The sequence below is a fragment of the Choristoneura fumiferana genome, chromosome 2, assembly GCF_025370935.1.
Source record: "Choristoneura fumiferana chromosome 2, NRCan_CFum_1, whole genome shotgun sequence".
NCBI classification, from domain to species: domain Eukaryota; kingdom Metazoa; phylum Arthropoda; class Insecta; order Lepidoptera; family Tortricidae; genus Choristoneura; species Choristoneura fumiferana.
This window is the reverse complement of record NC_133473.1, coordinates 794157-816583: the sequence shown is the minus strand read 5'-3', so window position 1 is coordinate 816583 and position 22427 is coordinate 794157. Positions and strand designations below refer to the sequence as shown.

The following is a 22427-nucleotide window of genomic DNA, read 5'->3' as shown; positions in this document are numbered from 1 at the left end:
AACAAACAACGGCAGCAAAACTAATGATTAATTTAACCATGGCGCTACTAAAATTAACTTACGACATCGACAGTTAAATTATCAGACATCTAAACCCACTTAACTTTTGTAAAAAAGTGAAATAAAAAGTCCGCTAAAGAAGTGTTTCGAATTTCTTACGTAACGTCTACTCCGGCGCAGGTTACAAACTTGCGTGAAATCAGCGGGCCACTGTGAAATTTTGATTAAAGTTATTTATTTAACAGCATTTTAAACCATGTTTCACCATAATTCAGTGTATTTAGAAACGAATAATTCAAGTTGGCTCGCCCTGTAAATAATATTTCTTAGTGTAAATATTGTTATTGTTTTATATTTTTTTATATCGTAGCCATTGAACTATAATTCGATGATAGAATTAAATGTCTTTTCTTTTAGATTTTATTATCTAAATGTAATATTTTTGTATGCAAAGATGAACAATTATGTTCCCAATTTAGTAATAAACTCAATCAACAGTATTTAATTTTACTATGTACGGAGTACTCGTATTATCAAGACAAATGAATTTGGATTAGGAACTGTTAGCAATTTCGTACGTTTTTATGCTATTGTTTTGATAAAACAAAATAAACACATAAGTATTTGTTCCTTGTTTTTATTGTAAACCTTCTTACATAACGTTACAAAAGAGTAAAATTTACAGTTTTTTTGTCATTTTAAATAAACAAATACTTATATCAAATTTGTAAAAAAATATTCTGACCTAAGACACTTGTCCCACCGCCGACGATGAGCGAGAAGCGAGCAGAGCGAGTAACTAGAAACGAGTGGGCGAGCAGTGAAAAGAGTGTTCGAGCACGACGGGCGATTACTCGCTCCACTCGCTCGAGCCGGGCGGCCGCCAAGCTACCAGCGCTGAGCGAGTATCGCTGAGCTAGTTTTATAGCTTTTATAGCTTTTATAGCTCTTGTCGCTGCGACAAAAGATGTAAGAGCGAGTTCTCGCCGGCAGTGTGAACCGCCAGCGATCAACTATTAATATATATGTCACTTTTACTCACACAGGATCTTATATCTTTTGTTCGTTTCTTGAGCGAGAAAATAGTCGATAGCCAATCGTTTCCTCGCCGGCGGTGAGACAACTGCCTAAGAATACCGACATGAAAAGCTGTCTACGGATATTTAAGACGGTGTGCTTTCCTCAGCTCAGTTTACATAAATTTTGTTCATTCGTATTTTAGCAAAATGCCGAACTCACCAGTGTAACAATGCCTTAAGCTCTAGGAAAGCAGAACATTTTTTCCATAGGCAACTTCCCGGTGAGGCGATGACATCATTTTACGTTTGTGTAAAGGACTTGTTTATACCACTAAAAGGATCCCCTCATACTGGCGTTTTTCGAGCGTTGCCGTATTGTCTGTCTGCGCCCGCGCAGTGTTGATGCAACGCTCGAGCAATGACGCAGCAACGTTAGCTGCATCTTCTGACAAGAAGACAACACTGGAAAAACACTAGTTACATATATTTTTTAAATTGCCACGAAGCTTCGATCTTTTGCTTTTATCAATAACGAGGATTAAGAAAGCCACGAACTCTATACCTACCATAAGAATGGCATAGCATGGTGAACCGAAAAGGTTTTGGCGGGACACACAGACGTATGTTTTAAAGACTTGCTGGCCACCGCTCCAAATTCGAACGAACGAAGAAAATGAAGAGAGAACTTTTCCTACTATTTGATGCTTTTTCAGGCTTCAAAATATAATTATTTTAAAATTTCTAGACATTAGCTCATATAAGGGATATTAGTTGTCAGCTGCTCACCGTAGCGTAGTTTTATGTACGCTCAGAGGCGGAAGTGAGGCTGAAAACCAGCGCCGAGGCCGCGCGGCTCGCTGCACTCGCTTTTGCCACAAGCAATAAAATGTTTTTTTATTTTAGTGATTTTTTTAACGGCATTTTTTTTCTTTTCTATTATATTTATTATTGCTAGCACTAGCGCTGCCTACCCTCAATGTACGCCACAGCTTCCAGTGAAGAACATATCATAAGCTTATTGCTCCTTCCGCTCACTCCGTTACTTCCGTTTCCTTTCATTACCCCTTTTTAGTGGAAGGCGGGCATTACAATCCACAGTTAGGTTTAACCTTGCTCAAACTTCTTAATGTACACGGTAACTGTATGATGCGGGTCTCTTGGAAAGAACACACGCTGTCCGGCATCGTCTACGAATTCAGAGTACTTCATCGACCATTCCTTCTTCATGCCGACCTTCTCGCATATTTTTGAACTGAAAAGTACAATAATAATTTTGAACATGAAACTACCGTGAGACTCACTCATATTTTTTTTTTGACTGGATGGCAAACGAGCAAGTGGGTCTCCTGATGGTAAGAGATCACCACCGCCCATAAACATCTGCAACACCAGGGGTATTGCAGATGCGTTGCCAACCTAGAGGCCTAAGACATATATAGGTAATAGACATAATGATATTGTAACGGATAACTCACGTCTTAAACCGACTTTAGCTCGACATGCTTCGGGCTACTTCGTAGCACGCGACTCGGCGGCTGCCGCAACACGCACACTACGCGCAACCGCTCTGCTCGCGCGACTGCCCGACGAAAGTAACACCGGCGCACAACTACCCGCATTTTTATCGTCATTTTTATTGTCAACTAGCTGTTGCCCGCGGCTTCGCCCACGCTGGAACCCCGTGTTATTCTAAGTTTTCTTCGATAGAAACCTTCTCCTGACAATAACGAACACAACAAAATAAGAATAAGCAGAATCGGTCCAGCCCTTCCGAGTTTTGCGCTTAGCAACACATTTTACGATTCATTTTTATTTATATAGATAGATGTCTAATGTAGGGTAGCACACAACACTAACAACATCGCTCCGTAAAGGCAGGTGTTAGTTTCGTCGGGCAGTCGCGCGAGCAGAGCGGTGGCGCGTAGTGTGCGTGTTGCGGCAGCCGCCGAGTCGCGTGCTCCTGAGAAGAAGGGCTACGAAATAGCCCGAAACATGTCGAGCTAAACTCGGTTTAAGACGTGGGTTATCCGTTACAATATCATTTAATACAATAATAATTACCAAATGTAAGCAAAATTACTTCACTTTATGACTAATGCACTTTGGTCTTATTTAGAATCCATTTGTTACGCTTCCGGTCAGGAAGGATGATCCCGAGCATCGCTCATGGGTCATGACGTCATGGCTGTCATAGCAAAGAAAAATTGGACATGGGCAGGACACATTGCGAGAATGGACAAGAGTACCTGGACAAGATGAGTCTTTAAATGGAGACCACCGCAGCGCTGGATGGACGACATTCGACGGCACGGAGGTCGAGACTAGATGAGACGGGCACCAGATCGCCAAGAGTGGAAGAAGAGGGAAGAGCCTACATCCGAGATTGGGTAACCAAAAGGCCGCCATGATGATGATGATGACTAAAGCGTGGTTCACAATATTCCAGTAAAATCTTGCCAGTAGCGATACATTGCGGGGTCACAATCCAAACTAATTACACGAGATCGATCGAGCACCGCAGTGTCATGCTGCTAGAACGGTTTTACTGGAAAAATGTGAACCGGGCATTAAGCCGTATTAAATAGTATAAGGGGCTGTTTCACCATCCATTGATTCGTGTTAACTGACGGTTAAATGTGTTGCCGTCTCCGTCTATTCGAACAAAACAAATAGAGACGGCATCATATTTAAACGTCAGTTAACACTAATCAATGGATGGTGAAACAGCCCCTAAGTGTCAGAGGGACCGAACGACACGAACTTCGATTTTCGAATTTCGTAGTAGCCCTGCTGCACCCGCTCCCGCGAAGTGCACCTGCGCCAGCTAGCGTAGCCCTTAAAGCCAGAGATACACTAGGGGCAAATGTCCTGCGACACATGTAGCCAGCGACGTCGGGTAAAGTGGCGCGACCTTGCCGGACTTCGCTTGTCATGTCTGGCGACATCGCGCCACACGTGTAGCTAACGACGTCGGGTGTCGTTAGAACTGTCAGGCGAAATCAATCGGCTTCGCTGGACATGTCGTGAAACATTTGTCCCGTAGGCTATAAATCCCCTGGCTTTAAGGCCTACGCTAGCTGGCGCGGGTGCAGCAGGGCTACTACAAAAATCGAAAATCGAAGTTCGTGTCGTTCGGTCCCTCTGACACTTATACTATTTAATACGAGAGCGAGAGGGACGGTACAATACAAACTTTGATTTTTGAGCTTCATAGTAGCACAGTAAAAAAGGAGCAGTATTCGTGACAGCGTCCTTGATATAATTACCTACGACGGCTCGGTTCGGTACACAAACGCGCAATAGGGCTGCCTACTCTACGAACTGTCACTCTTCAGTTATGTATTTGAATTGATAATGTCACATGAAAATTAAAGTAGGAAAAGGTTTAGCAGAGATTTAAAGATGGACTAAGTAGTATTTAACAAAAGTGCATTTTACGTTATTTTAATAAACCACAAAACGTATTATGTTTTAAACGGTTTTATTTGGCTTCATCACTAGGTACGTATATTTGTTAACTACAAATTAGCTACGTAGAAAGTATTTGCGCCTCTTGTGGGATGAGCGAAAAGGGTGTACTGCCTTTTTGGCGAAATATGTTTCGCCAAATTTCACTTAGCAACCAACCTTTTGCCAAAGTTTTATTTGGCAAACTAATATTTGGCATAACTTTACTTCACATTTTTTTTATTTCGCAACATTTTTACATTGCAAAATTTTACTTCATCACACATTTATGTGGCAAATAATTATGTAGCAAATGATTGGCTTAGGCAAATTAACAAATTGTCAAATAACATTTGGCAATTTTTACATTGCAAAGTTATACTTCATTTGATTTGTGCGAGCGAGCGAAGCGAGCGTGCAAGACGGTTCGGAACAGAAGCGACTTGGATAGTTTAGGTTCAGAAGGCTAAGGCGGGAGCGAAGCGGAGCGTAGCTCCCGCCTTAGCCTTCGATGTTAGGTTTTTTTTTATAGCAGCCAGGATAAATGACACTAGAATAGGTTGGATGCCATTCAATAAGTTGCTAAATTAAGGTATGCCAATCAATACATTTGACGAAAACATAAATGACATCTTGAAAAAATTCCAGGTAATAATTTGCATAATAATAATTTATCGAATCATTAGTTGGGAAATGATATCAGTGCGAAACGTTGAGTTGGGAAATAACATTTCGCCTAAATAAAATATGGATAAATAGTTTGGGAGTTAATAATTTGCTAAATAATTTTCGCCGATACATTAGTAAACCGCGAAAAGTTTTATTGTTGAATTTAAGAGTATAAAAAAATCGTATTCTGATAAATAACTTCAATAGATACGTCTTTATTATATTATATTACCTAGATGAGTTTAAACATCCGTACACGGTATAATACTGTTTATATCGTTGTGACATATTAAGGTAAGTAATAAATGCGCGTGAGTCCGTACGTAGCCGCGGAGCACTCGCGACTGATGGTTGCCGAGGTATGCTGATAATTCGTGACACCCGTTCCGGCCGTTTGTATGAAGACGGCGTACTGCTCCTTTTTGTACTGTGGTAGTAGGCCCTCCGAAATCCGTCGCACGCGACGCATGCAGTTAGCACTGCTCATACTATTTTTTAATAAAAAAAAAAAAAAACATTTATTCAATTTCTTGAGGGTACATTATTACATTACCGCTGGTGCCTCTTTTTAAGTAAAAAATACCTGTGCTAAGAGACACCGTTACTCTGTAAACAGGTATCTACTTTGTATAGTGGAAAGTTTCATGCAAAAATTACATGCAGAAGAAAAACAATAAAACATGTGGGATTAATTAAAAATACATTTAAATTACTATTTGAGAAAAATCCTGTAAAACATGCAAAGCTTAACTGGACGAGATCCCTTTAAGGGATAAGTTCACCATTGTACATTTTTTAATACACGTCCACTCGCTCCATGCTTACCGCTTCAGCTAGCGTTGGCCCCAAAGGCACTTACGTGTACGCGCTGACAGAGGTGACCTGCACCATCGGGATCCGCAACTCGTGCGCATGCTCCAGCGCAGTCGTCAGCAGCAGCTTCCCCACGCCCTGCCCCGTCACTTCAGCTGCTGTTGCTATCACCTCCACCTTGGAAAAATGATGAAACCCTTTAAAGGTCAACTTCAAAAAGAACAAACAAAAGTTTTTAAAAATAAACTTTTAAAGAAGCCATCTTGCTCGCTAATCCTGCCGTGAAGCAGCAGTGCTTGCACTTTTGTGTTTCGGCGTGGAAAGTAAGACAGCCGGTGAAATTACTGGCACTTGAGGTATCCCATCTTAGGCCTCTAGGTTGGCAACGCGTCTGCAATACCCCTGTGTGATGTTTATCTGGTGATTTCTTACCATCAGGAGACCCACTGGCTCGTTTGCCATCCAGTCGAATAAAAAAAAATATAAAAAAAGGAGCAGACTGCACCGCGCATGTAAATATCAACGTCACTAATGTACCTACTCTATGAATATAATCAACATACATACCTAAACTCAACAGATACATGCTACGGAATGTAATTTAATTAGATTATTTTATGTTCCATCCAAAGTATTTCGATTTAATTGAAGTTTAATAAAGATTTATCTTAGTTTCAGTAATTTATACATATTACCCTCCTTCCTTGTAGGATTTCTTACTTACCTCATAAATATACTGCACATTATACTTCTTAAATATATTAGGGCTTCGATAGCAATGGGCGGTGAAGTACATCCGATGTCGCTCGGGCAGTGACCTCGTCGCGTGCGCCCACTCCTCCAGCTCGTCCGGCTCCCAGGGGAAGATCTTGTTGCCCACAGAAACGCCAACCAGCTTCCGCTCCGTGGTGCGAGGGAGACGCTCTAGAGCTAGAAGACGATCGCCTGGAAGAAGGGATTACTGCCAATAGTCCCTTTAGTTCAACACTTTTCATACCAATATTTTTTCTTAAGGGTCAAAACTACACATAAATAGGAGCTCCGCGCGAGCGGAGCTCCGTCGACACTGTTTCTGTGTCGATTAAAATTGGGAAAAAACGCGATTGTGAAAATAAGCTTCAGTAAAAAAGCATATTGGGAAAAAAAGCATCTAGGAAAATCTGCGAATGGAAAAATCATGTTAGGAAAAACACGTCTGGTGTAAATCAAGAATATGAAAATGCGTACGACTAGAAATTTGGCAATTAGTAAAAGACGATTTTGGGGAAATGACCTAACCAGTCGCTAATGAACGTGGGTGTAATGATGTTTAACCGATTGGTCAAAACGCTTGAATACTCACCCCAAAGCACTGTGGATAAAAAAAAACACTACTGAGATTGATTTTTGGAATCTTTTTGTATTTTTTATTTAAATTCCAAATTTTTGTTACTTTTACGGTCATCCCGTAAAACCCATATCGAAAATACAAACTGAAGAATGAAATATAGTGTCGCTGCTTAAGTGACTAAATAAGAAACAAAACAGGCTGAGATATGTGGTGCATAGGAGAAATTCGTGTCTGTACCGTTTTCCAGCGGTGGTGTAGCGGTATAATAAATAAAGTTGAGTTTCTTGCCGGATTCTTCTCAACAGAGGTTTTTCCGAACCGGTGGTAGATTGTTTTTGACATTCATAAGTGCTTGTTATAGCCTAAATTGAATAAAGATATTTTGACTTTGACTTTAAAATAATAATAATAATAAATAAATTCATTTATTTCAGGCCACTTGGCCCATACAATAAATACCTTACAGACTAACATACATATTTAGGTATAGCACGCGGCACGGAATGCCGAGGACCTGGGTTCGATTCCCAGAGCTGGTCTTATTTTTCTGGTTTTTCTGTCATCTATATTTCAGATTGTATTTTCGAAATCACTACTGACCAGAATATGAATACTTGTCGGTCAGGATCTTGATGTAGGGCGAGTGTATGTCCATCCAGAGTCCGATGACGCTGGGCTCGCGCGTCCAGTAGTGCTCGTAGAGGAAGGCGCTGATCATCCGCGCGTGGCACTTGTTGCCCCGCTCCACGGAACAGTTGCAGATGTCAAAGCACTAGGGGCAGTAAGGCAATCAAAGCACTAGGGGCAGTAAGGCAATCAAAGCACTAGGGGCAGTAAGGCAATCAAAGCACTAGGGGCAGTAAGGCAAAAAGAATGCTGGATAGATGAAGTTCGAAATGTATTTTATTAGAAAGCTATGCTAATCATCAATGTCATCAACATAAGCCGATAAGATGTTCAGTGCTGGGTATAGGCTTTGTTCAAAGAACGCCGCAACGACTGGTTTGTACCACCCGTATCCTCCAGTTCACTTTGCGGAGATGTTACCTACCTATGCTGCGGTCTTTCGGTATATGGTCGCCACTTTCCCGTTCAGTTCAGTACTAGTATTAAGATTGTATTTTTAATCCATTCAAGAGTACCTATAAATTATTCTTAGGTAGTAAACTACGTCCTTGAACGCCTTGAAGACGAGACCAAAAAATGTACAGCTCAACTGTGTACTTGTCAAGGGAAAAAAAGCTTTATTCTTTACGTTTACGAATGCCTCATTCATGTCACTAGATCCGCAAATGGTGACATGAAAAGAAAAAACCGGCCAAAAGCGTGTCGGACACGCCCGAAACAGGGTCCCGTAGCCATTACGAAAAAATTAAGTAATATTTTTCTAAGGATTTCGTATTTTGTACGGAATATTCCAAGTTTAGGTATATCTTATACCTTAGGCTGCTCTTAAACTACTAATAATTCTCAAGAAAACTTAACCGTTATAGTTTTCCTTGTAAGTTTGATATACTTAGTACATTTTATATTATCTACTTTGTGGTACAATCTTGAATTTTTTCAAATATTTCCACCCACCGGTTTAGATTTTGGGGACGAACGATTTTATGTTTTTTTTTATTGTACTATTTTGTCGGCATAGTTTACATATATATTCGTGCAAAATTACAGCTTTCTAGCATTGATAGTCTCTGAGCAAAGCCGCGGACGGACAGACAGACAGACAGACATGGCGAAACTATAAGGGTTCCGTTTTTGCAATTTTGGCTACGGAACCCTAAAAATGCAGTTACCGGTTTTCTATCCGGAGGCACGAGGTCACAAGGTGAGGGTTTCCTGAACCTCTTGAAGGTCTGATTGATGGCAGGGATCCGTGGTATACAGAACAGGGCACTCGCCCTGATAGGGATTAGGGGATTCATGTTGTATCATCTGTACTGGAATTTAGATTTTTGTGGTTTTTTTAAGTATGTTTTTAGTTAAGTTTTTTTTATTTTTGCTGATGATTTTGAGTTTATGCCAAAAGTGACAGCATGCTGCTATAGTGTCTGTCTCTTGTGTTTTTCTGTCTTCTAGCATGTCATTACAACTAGGATGTTATTCATTTAGATACCGATATTTTGTTTTATATATACATTTAAATTCCGTTTTTTTTAATAAACAGGTGTTGAATATTTTAATTTTTTATTTTATGAATGTAAACTTAAAATTAGGATTAACCTTTTTCTAAAAATTTAAACGGTGCATAACAAAAAAAATAAAAGCGACGTCCTGCTCGAGCCGTCATTATGTCAGCATATTATTATAAAATTGGTTAGTAAAATTTATTAAATTCCAAGCGTTAACGCGAGCCACGATGACGAACTACCCCAAGTCGATCAGGATCTGACTCCTGACCATATCCTCGGAACCCCGCCATGTCCTCAATGTTCAACTTCATAAAAACATTCTCTGCCAGAATCGCATTCCGGGGGTTTCCGAAGACAAAACAATGCCACAACCTAGTTGTTCGAAATTGTGCTGATAAACCCAAAACAGACAAAGCCAGCAAAGCCGCTGTAAGTAAAGTGAGTCAAATTCTAATTTAATACTATTGATAAGGATTTATGATCACTGGATTAAAGGACCCGGTTATTTGAACCCTTTCAAATTCAATGGGCCAAAGAGCCAAAGGGATTCACAAGCACAAGTCTCCTGTCGGGATGATAATGCATGTTTCCTTAAGATTTCTTCACCGAAAAATCTTGCGATAATTTCAAATGTAATGTAATTTCTTACATAAATTTCATAAAGATTTACATACATATTTGGGTTTACACTTATGTTTATATATTTATTCAAATATTTTGCTCTATTTGTCAGTCCTTATTTAATTGTTCTTCTCTACCACTCAAAGGTTGACTGGCAAAGATCCCTTCCACCACGGATCCTTCCGTCACGTTCACGTCCACCTTGGTGCTTAGCCTTTTTTATTTTGAAACCTTTTTGTACAATAAAGAGTATAAACAAACAAACTAGATTTCGAGCCGCAAGTACCGATTTAAGCTCCCAATCCTCTGCATGATAAGCCATAGGTCGAACCACTAGACTCCAACGCTACTTTAATTTCTTTCATTTAGGTGCAAGGAACACAAAACGAGGAGCGGTTGCGCGTGCGACGCGCGCGTCCGTCAGACGTGCCGCGCGTGCTCCGCTTCGTGCGCGAAAATGCGCGCGTGTGGCCCGGACCTCACGTGCCAACAGCCTCGCCCCTCGTGCTGGGAGACTATGTGGCCAGAGCGCTAGCTCAGGGTAAGATTCCAAGATTAAAGTCGAAAGACTGAAGATTACCACAAAATTGCTCAACCATCTAGATCTCCCTTTTTAACCCCGACGCAAAAAGAGGGGTGCTATAAGTTTGACCGCTATGTGTGTCTGTCTGTGTTTCTGCCTATGGTACCGTATCTCTTAAACGGGTGGATCGATTTGAATGCGGTTTTTTCATTTTGAAGCAGGGTTTTAGCGATGGTTATTAGACATATGTACCTACATATATGTTGTTGTTAGCCGTTTTTGAGATATTGAACTTTGAAGTGACAAAGTCGTGGGGTTTTCCAACTTTTTGTTACCTGAATGGCGTTATGTCATGTCGAAGAAGAATTACGACTAAGTCGCTTTTCGTGCTACGAAAGACTATGTCGTTATTTGTCTATTTCTGATGTTGCCTTTTTCGCCATACTTACTACCACAAGTAAGAACACGGTGTGTGTGTAAATTTTAGAGCAGCCTTGTCTAGGCCACTAAAAAGTTCACACCTGTCGCCGTATTGTCGTGGCCGTGGCGCCCTATCTAGCATTTTATTATGTACTTATGATAGGAAGCAGCTAAGAAGACGTACATGGTTCTTTGTCATCACCATCACATGCCATCAGCTTCGCACGCCGTGCTCAGAAACTATGTGACAGTTTTATGTATGTCGGCGGCAGATCGTAAAATCCGCCAGATCACGAGATTCCTAGGCATAAAGTGAAATGGCACCATTTCATGAATCGGCCAAGGGACATCCGCCATATCGTTCAAAACTCTCCGTTTAACGATTTGCCTAGTGATGTTTAAGCAGATCATGAAATTCATAGGCATATCATGAAACGCCGCTATTTCATGATTTGGCTGGTTTAGGCAGATCATGAAATTCCTAGAAATATCATGAAACGCTGCCATATCGGTTCTGGCAGTTCGCCGGTCGCTGCCGCGGCACGCTCGCTTCGGTCACAATTCAGCATATCACGATGTGCCCGGTATAAAGCTAGGAATATCTACGAATGCGTTGCTCTAATCGATCTGCCGTATTTTTTCTCAGGTACATCGTGATATGCCTGGCCAACTTTTAGGCATATCATGAATGGCGCCATTTCATGATGTGCCTAGGAATTTCGTGATCTGGCGGACTTTACGATCGTCCGCCGACATTTACACTCCAGGGCACTCAATGGTGGCCGAGCAGCATGAGAACAGGCGTGGATGGAACCAGATCCGTGGTCTGGCGCTGGGCACAGCCGTGTGCCCGTGGGACGCAGCCATGCTGGAGCGGTGGGCCAGGTGCATTCGATGCACGCGCTCGCGCCGCCTCATGCACTTCACTGCACATTGCCTGCGCGCGCCTGCGTTGCACGACAAATATCGCGTTCATAATATACTGCAGGTCAGATATTGAGAAATTGGTTGATGCTAGGGTGAGGGCACCAGTCATGGACAGAAACCAATAATGGAATATTTTTTCCGCTAACCCAATATTAAGAAACAGACGCTAAATTTTCTAAAACTAACACATGTGCAGATAACTGATGATCATATCATAACTGGTAAGGTTCATGAATGGTGAGCTATAAGGCAGTGAATCCTTGCTGTCCATTACTGGATACTACTGTGCTTAACATGTCCATAATTGGTGCCCTCACCCTATATAATGAACAGCACCTGGGCGACCGAGCTTTGCTCGGGCTAAAATTCGATAATCAGCGTTTTCCCAGAGATAAGACCAAGGTAGATAGGTCTGACTAGGGCAAAGGAACTGGCTCATGCATACATTTATTTAACGTTTGGGCTCCACAGAAAACCAGCGTTACTGCACATAATGTGCGCAACACATGCTGAGTGGAGACCCTTTGGTATCCTGCGTGTCCCTAGAACATGTTTTAGTGCTAATCTTAGTTTTAGGTGTTGGAGCCAAAATAAATTCTTTCTTTCTTTTCTTTCTTTCTATTATTGTCATCCCCGAAACCCCCACATACCAAATTTCATCGAAATCGTTGGAGCCGTTTCCGAGATCCCCGAAATATATATATACATATATACAAGAATTGCTCGTTTAAAGGTATTAGATAGATACATAGATAGATAGATACGTTTTCTTACTCGCTTTTATACTCCGCGTTTTTCTTGGTTTCCGTTACGGCTCAGGTTATAAATTACCTGGCAATTAACTCTAGGGCCGAGTAAAAGTTTTTTTATTTTATTTATTTTCAGAAACATTTTAGTTTAAAAAAATATTGTGTTGACTTAGACTTTTCACTGCTTCAAGGAGTATTTGATACTTATTTCAGCTTGATACCTTCACACATTCCAGAGAAAAAGGGTCTGGACAGACAGACAGACAAACATACAGACAGACGGACAGACAAACAACAAGTAGGACCATATGAAGAATATAGACCCTTTACGGAGCTAAAAAAAATAGTTTGTAGTTCTAATTTCTATGTTTAGAGTTAGTTCTACGTTCTTTCAAATGTACCACGATATAACGCACACAGCTGGCAATTAAAACACGGCGATCTCTATGCGTTCATACAACATTCATATTCTTGAGGGTGTTAAATTTCCGTCAGCAATAAGGTAAACTTATACTCGTACATACCCCATAGGTGATCCTGATTGTGCCTCCTGACATACCAAAGAGTGGGGAAATTATTAACGTGCTGGCCAAAAACAGTATCGAAAGAGGCAGGGACGTCGGCTTCCCGCTGTTGAGGTTTGACGTCACTAGCGAGTCCATGTAAGTACCTTTGCGGTTGGTCCCAAGAATCAGTGGCGTGCAGTGAGGGTAGACAACACCAGCGCTAGCATGGTAGCACTAGCTGCCGTGAGGGTAGGCAGCGCTAGTGCGACCATGAGGGTAGGCAGCGCTAGCGCTACCATAAGGGCAGTGCTAGTGTAGCCACGCTGTTACTGATGCTGGCGAATGAGTGTGGGTGCAAGTTCATATTCTGAGACCGAAAACCTTGTTTGAAATCTATTAAAATTACCTCTTTACAACTCAAGCCCCCCTCCCCTCCTCCCTGCTCACACACATACACAAACACACGTACACGCACGCGCTCAAACACACACACTGCAATCGCAAATCCGTTGTTTTTGGTACCCATTTAGTTTGTAACAATGTTTTCTGTCACACTGTAGCTAATTTTGTTAAACACACTCGCAGGCTACCAAGATACAGGCTCAGCCTAGTTTGGAGTCTGATAGATAAATCGCATGAACTGTAACAAGTGTCCTTTGCTAAATAAACACTTTTTTTTTTTAAGTACTGGCGCTGCCAACAAAAATCAATATCCCCAGATAGTATTCCTAACCAACAATATCATTTTGACAGAATATCCATAGAAATCTGATATAGCTTCAGAGACCGTGGTTGATAAATTTCGAGCCCGTTTTGCATGTATAAGTTTTTCAGAATTTATGTGCGTAATTATTTTTTATTAATTTATTGCTTGGAGCCGTGGTGGCCTAGTGGTTTGACCTATCGCCTCTCAAACAGAGGGTCGTGGGTTCAAACCCCGGCTCGCACCTCTGAGTTTTTTCGAAATTCATGTGCGGAATTACATTTGAAATTTACCACGAGCTTTGCGGTGAAGGAAAACATCGTGAGGAAACCTGCACAAACCTGCGAAGCAATTTAATGGTGCGTGTGAAGTTCCCAATCCGCACTGGGCCCGCGTGGGAACTATGGCCCAAGCCCTCTTGTTCTGAGAGGAGGCCTGTGCCCAGCAGTGGGACGTATATAGGCTGGGATGATGATGATGATGAATTTATTGCTTCATCTTTTTCTCAACAACTATTTAGTCAAATAGGTAACTAAATTCTGGTTTCTTTTCTCTACAAACACAATATTATATTTTAGGCTTTCTAGAAATGTTTTTATTTTCAGAGCGAAAGCTTTAGAGGACTTAAACCTTAGGAAAGAATGGCAGCTATCTTATGATATTGTCCCAGAGGAAATAAACGACGTCGAAGGCTCTGAACGGTCCAAACAAAATGCGAACAGGTGAGTAAGTACAGATTGGTTTAATAAGGTCCTTTTGCTTATGAAAGTAGTAGAAGATACAAGATGAGCTATAATAGGACATTCTGTGATTGAACGAAAATCTAGATGGAGTACAGTAGGTCGGAATCTGTCAACCTTTTAGTCTATTTGGTGATACTTTTCTCAACAGAAGTTTTCCAAACGAATTTTTAGCTATATGATTGGTTATGGAGTCTTTTTGTATTTTTTATTTCAACTCCAAATTTGTTACTTTTACGGGTATCCCGTGAAACCATATCGAAATACAAACTGAGACATGGATGCACAGAAAAACCAGAAAAAGAGACCAGCGCTGGGATCGAACCCAGGTCCTCAGCAATCCGTGCTGCGTGCTATAACCCCTACACCACCGCTGGACAGGAATTTAGACACGAATTTTTCTATGCATACATATCTCAGGTTGCTTATTTTCACTACGCTACTTATGCAGCAGCCATAGCCATACCTAAGTGATGGTGACGGCCTAAATTAATTTAAGTAGCCTGAAATAATACCGAATATTATTAGTATTTTACTAGGATCATCTTTTCCAAAATAGCTTTGATTTCAGGCCCACAAACATCCATGGCAACTTCATAGCTGTTTACACGGCGTTCACTAGATCAGGCGGATGAAGTACCTATTTTTTTTCGATGGCTTTACACGAACAAATCAAACGACTGTTATACAACAGTTAATGAGGATAATTTGGTGGCTTTATGACGGCTTGTAAATAAAGTTGTGATATTGTTCGTCTTTGTCTTTTTAATGTACTCGGCGAACCGATTTTTAGAGCTTTCATAGAAGCTGTTCAGAGACATGCTGAAATTGAGCGACCACTTTAGTTTTAATCTTTGATTTATTTTAATGATAAGCAATACAGGAATCTTTATATTATTTAAATTACAACTAGGTAAATGAACCTACTTCTAAGATTGTTTTTTTGAAATCTTTTTGTATTTTTTATTTAAATTCCAAATTTTTACTTTTACGGTCATCCCGTAAAACCTAAATTGAAAATACAAACTGAAATATAGATGCACAGAAAAAACAGAAAAATAAGACCATCACTGGGAATCGAACCCAGGTCCTCGGTAATCCGTACCGCGTGCTATACCGCTACACCACTGATGGTCAACGGTACCGACACGAATTTCCCCTATGCACCTCATATCTCAGCTTGGTTTTTTGGGATTCCAAAAAACCAATCTTAATTTGATTGCTTAGTAACGATATCTCTTGTCCGGGTGAGCGGTTAGTTCCAATGGAGTGCCGAAAAAGTTTCTCGATGAGGGCTACGGCATAGATGTCGCTAGCGTCACTGCTTAAGTGACTAAGTAAGAAACAAACAAGCTGAGATATGAGGTGCATAGGGGAAATTCGTGTCGGTACCGTTGACCATCAGTGGTGTAGCGGTATAGCACGCGGTACGGATTACCGAGGACCTGGGTTCGATTCCCAGTGATGGTCTTATTTTTCTGTTTTTTCTGTGCATCTTTATTTCAGTTTGTATTTTGAACCTACTTCTTTCTCAAAGGGTCGCCCCGGCAGGGGTTAGATACTCCGTAGGTAGTTTAGGTACGTTCGGCCAGCGCGCCTAATCATTAGGCGCACGCACAGGTGTTAATTGAACCTTTATAAAGCGGCAATTACACCGAATCGTTCGCCGTATGCTGCATGCGGCGACCGCAAAAGTATAAGTACACGGTAGTCGGCCGCAAAGCGACAGCTGCCACCGCATTATGGGCCGCCGCAGTACACGGACAGCCTAATGTAAAGACGACGTTCGTTTTCCGAAGTAGTTTAAAACAAATTCGGCGACCGCATTAGGTGAACGACGCAGTGTAAAGCGGGAATTACACTTCACTTCTACACTTTTGCGGTCGTTGCATGCAGCATGCGGCGAACAACAAAGTGTAATTTCCGCTTAAAGTACTACGCGAGCGAGGATAGGTTAATAAATGAAGCGTTTCTATTGGTCCATGAAAATTACATTCCTCAAAACACATCCTCGCACATCTCTGGTGGCAACGCAGCCTTACAGAGGCTCGCAAATCGAAGTTCGTATCGCGCCGTCCCTTTCACTCGCGTATTAAATGACATAATCGTCAGCGGGACGGCAACATACGAAGTTCGAGTTTTGCATTTCGTGGTATAGGGCTTGCTTTACCCATTCATTCTTAGCGTAAGTCCTAAACGAATTAAAAAGTTTTCATTTCAACAATCATTACGAGCTGGTACTTAGGGTCTAAATCTACGGCAAGACATGCCTCGATCATTCTTTAATCTAGGGTTTCATCGTAACCGTCTAGATTTTTATTTTTTCAATTTTACCATCACTCGCCTGCCAGACAGTTTCATCAGTGTAAAGTCATTCAATGACAAAGAACGACCTTACACAAAACGTTACAAATTCTATGAATTGCAGTCACCTGCCCCAATCGGACATAAAAACTAGATGGAAGTGATTAAATAAGCACAATAGGTATTGTTAAATTTAGTGTACCTAACCTAATTACCTGGGGACGTTATGACATCGAATATTACGGTTTGATAAATAGATACCTATTAAGAGCTAATGAAATGTAACGAAAAGCTCTAGACTTGACTGACAATAACCGTTAGTTCTCTTTGACATTTTGTGGGTTAGAGTTACTTCAAAATGTTTTCTATTAAGAATTACGAGAATACAATGCTGTGTGGCAACCCCGAACCGGAAGACGAAGCGTTGCGTTGAAAGGCCTTCCAGTAGGTGGACTCACAGAGTACTTTATACATATACGGTGGACTGACGAAATCGCAAAAGTTGCGGTTAACCGATGCATGCACAAGATAGAACAACGATAGAAGCTCCGACCATGTTCTACATCGCGCTATCGAAGTTTCCCAACACGGTTCGTATATACAAGTTCCGACACTCTTCCTTCGGACTTCGGTCCCCAGGCATAACACCTGCCTGGAGAGAGATCTCTCTATTGAAGCCTCCCCCCACAATGTTCTAGAGCAAGCATTTGTGGACGTCTTCCGGCTGATGATTTATTATTACATAGACATAAACAGTGAAAACAGTGTCGACGGAGCTCCTATTTTTGTGTGGTTTTGGCCCTTCGGGGCCGATGCAAACATAACATAACCTAAACCTAACTATGTTTTTCTGTGTCAGTTAAAATTGGGGGAAAACGGGATTGTGAAAATAAGCTTCAGTAAAAAAGCATATTGGGAAAAATAGCATCCGGGAAAAAAGCGAATGGAAATGTTGCTACTAGGAAATAAGAAATAACGAATTTGAGGTTGAACATTGACTGTTGAACACAAACCTCCGCTTTAGGAAGTCGCAATGAACAACCACTTCCCACTTAGTGGGAGGCCGGCCAATATCTTACAAATACAAATACAAATAAATACAAATAATTTATTTGTCAAACATAGGTTAAAATAGTTGGTACACTGATCATAGATTTGTATCACTATGCTGCGCCCGAGGGCATACAAATATAAATGTCTTGTAGGTAGGCACATTCAGTCATGCAGTAAACTAAATAAAGTCTAAAAAGTTGCAGAACTATCACGCATATACTCCTCCATTGAATAGTATATCTTCTTTGATTCCTAGGCCAGGGCCACCATGGAACTTTATCACAGTAGACAAATTTATTTATGACAACCATGAGAACGCTTATCGAATGCTTATCGAATTACGAGAATGTCATTATGACAACGATCTATGTAGTGGAATCAAATTAGATAATACATTTTTTTATTAATTTTTTTACAAACGATGAGTGTTGCCCTTTGTGTTATGCTTTATTAACCCCCCCTCCTTCCGTAAATAGAGTGGTCTTATCAGTTTGCCGTTTCTGTCTGTCCTAACGATTAGCCGATTTTCATGTGTTTTTTTTTATTAAAGGCTATGTAATAAATAAGCTGTTTTTGAAAATATTATAGATGTTGAACTATGAAATGACAATGTCAAGATTTTTCTCTCTCTGTCTCTTAAGTCGTGACTTTGCGTTATTATTGACAACACTTTTATTAAAGTTTCTTTTATTTAGTTTCAATTGAATCGGCTGTAAACGTATTTAAATCGTTAATAAAGCAATACCTTGCCCGACTTGTCGGTCGGCAGCATTGCAACCGCAATTGGTCTGAGGCTACTGCTAAAAAATGACCTTTCTTCAAGAGTGTAAGCAATAGCTTTAGGGTTAATGTCTTGTGAAAGATCAAAGCGGTGCAATGTTGAATTATATAAAATACCTACAAATGAAAATCGTCGAGAGTCCCTGCTTAGCTGTCTTACTGCTCAACGGATAAGGTGAGTTTGTTTCTGAGTTTAAATATATATTTTTAGTTATGCTGATATTGGAAGGTGGTGTTACAGTTCACGGTAGGCCTTATTTAAGTTCAATACAACTAGAATGTTAATTAACGTTTTAAATACCACAAACAGGATTTATCACGCTAAAACACACGATATTTACTTCGCCGTTTCCTCCACATTAAAGTGGTCGTGGTCACGAGTAAACTACTCGTAGGAGAGTCTACTCGTGACCAGGGCCACAGTAATGTGGCCGAAAATTCGAGGTAAATATTACTCGTGTGTTTTAGCGTGATAAGTCCTGTTTGTGCTATTATGACTAGAATGTGTTACTAATGTCACTCGGGGCTTGTTGATTTTCTTCGGTTTTCTGAAGATTCGAATGAGATAGAAAAAGAAAACTGATCTTGCAATCCGAACGACATTGGCAAACTAAGTAGTATACCTATGTGTACCATGTATTGAGAGAGAGAGAGAGAGAGAGAGAAACATTTATTTACACATATTCGATACACATAAAAATACAATCGATGGAGAAAAAAATAACATCGAATAGTATAAAGTGGACCCCACTCAGCATAATGTTGTATTGCAAGGAATATCATGCGAGTTGGTGGTACGGGCGGCCAGATAAGTGGTCTATCAATTTTTATAAACAAGTTCCTATCAAATGAATATATCGCTAAAGTCGAACTTTGAAGTTGACAGGCACGTCTATTGGCATTATTCGTATTGTTTTATGACATGTACATATTTGGCTGATGGTACATTGCTGTTTATGGTAGTTTGTTTACAAATTCAACGCCTCGCGGCTCCGCAGTGTAACGACGATATTGTTCGCACCGTCTAAACTCGTGACTTTGTGAGCTGCAGACCTCGCAAGTACGTCTTCAACCGCCATAGCTTCGCTGTTAAAAAAAAACAAACACTGGATTGTCCAATGCCCGCTAAAGTTGCGACCAGCAGAGGAGAATCTAGACAACCAGACGATGCACAGTATTTTTGTTCTCTAAAATTGGAGATGCTTTGTTCGCGCTTCGAACTCGCTCAGTCAATAAAGTTATTAAGTAGATACATTGCTCACTTTACTTTTGCCTTCGAAGATCAATGATACACTAGAAGATGAACGGCATGTTGTATTTCCGTTCATAATAAACCCTAAGTTGCAAAGAATCGTACGGCTGTTTGCAGACTCAACGTTTTCTCACAGATGACTTACGTACGGTTTGGGCGTTTTAGTTTATTATTGAATCCTGTTTTCCAGGATTGAGTTTGACAATGGCGTTTAAACTGATACTCATAGCGGTAGCTATGCTGCACGTGGTGGCGTGCATGCCTGCTATAACCCTGGAGGACTTGGAGATTGCTGATGATACTGCGGCGGTGGGGTCGTATGTGCGGGAAGTGAGGGCAGCTGCAGTAAGTGACTGTTAACCCCTGTTTCATCATCCATTGATTAAATTTATTTGACGGATAAATGTGATGCCGTCTCTGTTTGTATTGTTCGAATAGACGGAGAGGGCATTACATTTATCCGTCAGTTAAAATTAATCAATGGGTGGTGAAACAGCCCCTAAGTCTTCTGTTAAAAAATGGTAACTAGGTAAATCTCCCTTACGTGAGAGGAACATACCGAATAAAATGTTTCGCATTTCTATACCAGGATATAAATTATTAATATCAACTCAAAGTTATTTTAATTTAAAATTTAGGCCTTCAAGAAACGGAATAAAACAAAGTAAATCAAAACTAAATGAAAATAGTTTTAAGTTGATAGGTACAGTCAAGGGCATAAACAATATAAAGACATAGCGTCAAAATACGTATACATCGACCTTAAGATTTGTTGCATAAAGGTGTATAGATATTTTTGACGTCTTGGCAACGTAGGTACACATATTTATGCCCTTGACTGTACTCCCTTGATCTAAGTAGGAATGCAATTTGTACATAAGTATTCATGTCGCGTGTCGTATTGTCGTCGTGGTGATTCTTAGGGACAAAAGGAATTTCTGAAATAATTTGTGAATTTACTGTTTCTAGAAAGCATTTCATAATTTCATAGCATACCTATGCTGATTTGTGTTAGTAATGTATAATTTATGCCGAAACATGTTCTTTAAATCTAGCATTAAAACTGCGACCTGTCTGACCTATATGGTGACACACACACACATTATACACATCACGGATTCATGAGTAACTGAGTTTTGGTATCCAGCATTTTTTTTTTGTTTATTTTTGTGTTCTAATTTTAGTACAATGTAAAAAATATAAATTGATTTTATCAATATTTCAGCCTCAAGATTACCACAAATCTTACGAGAACGACGGTGACGGTGAGATAGGCTATTCCCGGAAGAAGCAAGGAGGCGGCAAGAAGGGCTACCAACACTTCGACAGTTACCACAAGAAGGCAGGAGACAACTATGAGTTTGAGAAGCAGGACTCCTTCGGGCACGACGATGGAGGCAACCAGGGTGCCTACAGCCATCAGCATGAGAGGAAAGAGAAAGGTGATGATGAGCAGGATGAGGAAGGTCAGCCAAGATTGTTAGGAGACCCTGGAAATTGTTACGGAGATTCGTGAGATGGTTCGGCTAACAAAGTTTGGGACCAAACTTGATATGAAGTGAAGGGTTTTTGTGTGCTGCTGCAGTAAACTGCCTAAAACCTTTAAGAGTACAGAATCCACTGCATCAGGAAGTCTACTGTATGTATCATAACGTCCATATTAAAATGTCCACTCAATCAAAATGTTCACACTACCAAATATCCTCTTTACTGATACGTCTATTCTGTCACAAGGTCCACCCAAGCAAAAGGTGCATACAGTACCTACCAATATTACCAATCTACTACAGTTCAGACTCCATTTTTTTAATACAGTGTACATTAATATTTAATAGACACAGTTAATATTTATATAAAGTCTAATTTGATAACAACGGACGTTGTGGTGGAGTGATCTTTTTGATACAGTGGATAACGTGCCCCCAAAGGAGTTCAAGCTTGGGGTAAAGAAACACCTACACACAGGGATATACTCTGAAGCTATTTTTTGTATTGGTTAACTTTAAAGTATGTTTTATTTGAAATGTTTTGGTACATTTGTATGAATACCGATAGCTAAATAAATGTGTTGTTTAGAACCAGTGCAGTTTTATTTATCTTAGTTTATGTTTGCAGCCCAGAAGTACAGGGAGCCTGAGCAAGAGGAGGAGGAGGAGCAACACCATGGGGTTCCCCTGAAGGACGTCACCCATGAAGAGTTAAAGTAAGTTTTTGTTTAGTTGCTGTGATTTCGTAAACACAGTTCGTAGGCTCTGTTTCCACCAGAGACGTGCTAGGATTTGTTGTGAGAAATGCGTTTTTCATGAACCAGTGAAAACGCTTCATTTTTAGGGTTCCGGAGCCAAAATGGCAAAAACGGAACCCTTATAGTTTCGTCAAGTCCGTCTGTGTGTCTGTCTGTCCGTCCGCGCTTTGCTCAGAGACTATCAATGCTAGAAA

The 22427-nt window shown here is 40.6% G+C and overlaps 3 protein-coding genes across 4 annotated transcripts; 2 read left to right on the top strand and 1 right to left on the bottom strand.

The window, feature by feature from the left end:
• Positions 1-621: 621 nt before the first annotated feature.
• Positions 622-9326, bottom strand: LOC141445602 (uncharacterized). The gene is made up of 5 exons (XM_074111445.1): positions 9075-9326; positions 7879-8050; positions 6673-6893; positions 5995-6125; positions 622-2271 (listed from the first exon to the last, which is right to left on the bottom strand). Exons 1-5 carry the CDS (start codon positions 9201-9203, stop codon positions 2124-2126), a joined length of 801 nt encoding a protein of 266 aa, XP_073967546.1. The 5' UTR covers positions 9204-9326; the 3' UTR covers positions 622-2123.
• Positions 9327-9550: 224 nt separating this feature from the next.
• Positions 9551-15351, top strand: LOC141445420 (uncharacterized). Of its 2 annotated transcripts, none has more exons than XM_074111263.1 (6): positions 9551-9839; positions 10401-10572; positions 11742-11962; positions 13182-13312; positions 14465-14581; positions 15171-15351. In XM_074111263.1, exons 1-6 carry the CDS (start codon positions 9699-9701, stop codon positions 15232-15234), a joined length of 846 nt encoding a protein of 281 aa, XP_073967364.1. In that variant the 5' UTR covers positions 9551-9698; the 3' UTR covers positions 15235-15351. The 2 variants fall into 2 exon arrangements, with proteins under 2 accessions (XP_073967364.1, XP_073967363.1); XM_074111262.1 differs by having other exon boundaries at positions 9551-9848.
• A 3351-nt stretch (positions 15352-18702) lies between these two features.
• On the top strand, positions 18703-22195 carry LOC141445395 (uncharacterized). Its single transcript, XM_074111236.1, has 4 exons — positions 18703-18911; positions 20179-20333; positions 21214-21430; positions 22104-22195. The coding sequence occupies exons 2-4, from the start codon at positions 20193-20195 to the stop codon at positions 22193-22195; spliced, it is 450 nt and encodes a 149-aa protein (XP_073967337.1). The 5' UTR covers positions 18703-18911; positions 20179-20192.
• The last annotated feature ends 232 nt before the right edge of the window (positions 22196-22427 follow it).

What these genes read in the sequence shown, in the direction of transcription:
- LOC141445420 (XM_074111262.1), top strand. Translation starts at nt 9,699, where the DNA reads ATGTCCTCAATGTTCAACTTCATAAAAACATTCTCTGCCAGAATCGCA. An exon ending in GCGTTCATAATATACTGCAG is followed by an intron (nt 11,963 to 13,181) that starts GTCAGATATTGA and finishes CATACCCCATAG; the next exon opens with GTGATCCTGATTGTGCCTCC. An exon ending in GACGTCACTAGCGAGTCCAT is followed by an intron (nt 13,313 to 14,464) that starts GTAAGTACCTTT and finishes TTTTATTTTCAG; the next exon opens with AGCGAAAGCTTTAGAGGACT.
- LOC141445395 (XM_074111236.1), top strand. Translation starts at nt 20,193, where the DNA reads ATGGCGTTTAAACTGATACTCATAGCGGTAGCTATGCTGCACGTGGTG. An exon ending in GGGAAGTGAGGGCAGCTGCA is followed by an intron (nt 20,334 to 21,213) that starts GTAAGTGACTGT and finishes TCAATATTTCAG; the next exon opens with CCTCAAGATTACCACAAATC. An exon ending in GCATGAGAGGAAAGAGAAAG is followed by an intron (nt 21,431 to 22,103) that starts GTGATGATGAGC and finishes TTATGTTTGCAG; the next exon opens with CCCAGAAGTACAGGGAGCCT.
- LOC141445602 (XM_074111445.1), bottom strand. Translation starts at nt 9,203, where the DNA reads ATGAATCCCCTAATCCCTATCAGGGCGAGTGCCCTGTTCTGTATACCA. An exon ending in TGCCTCCGGATAGAAAACCG is followed by an intron (nt 8,051 to 9,074) that starts GTAACTGCATTT and finishes TACTGCCCCTAG; the next exon opens with TGCTTTGACATCTGCAACTG. An exon ending in ACCTCTGTCAGCGCGTACAC is followed by an intron (nt 2,272 to 5,994) that starts GTAAGTGCCTTT and finishes TGTACTTTTCAG; the next exon opens with TTCAAAAATATGCGAGAAGG.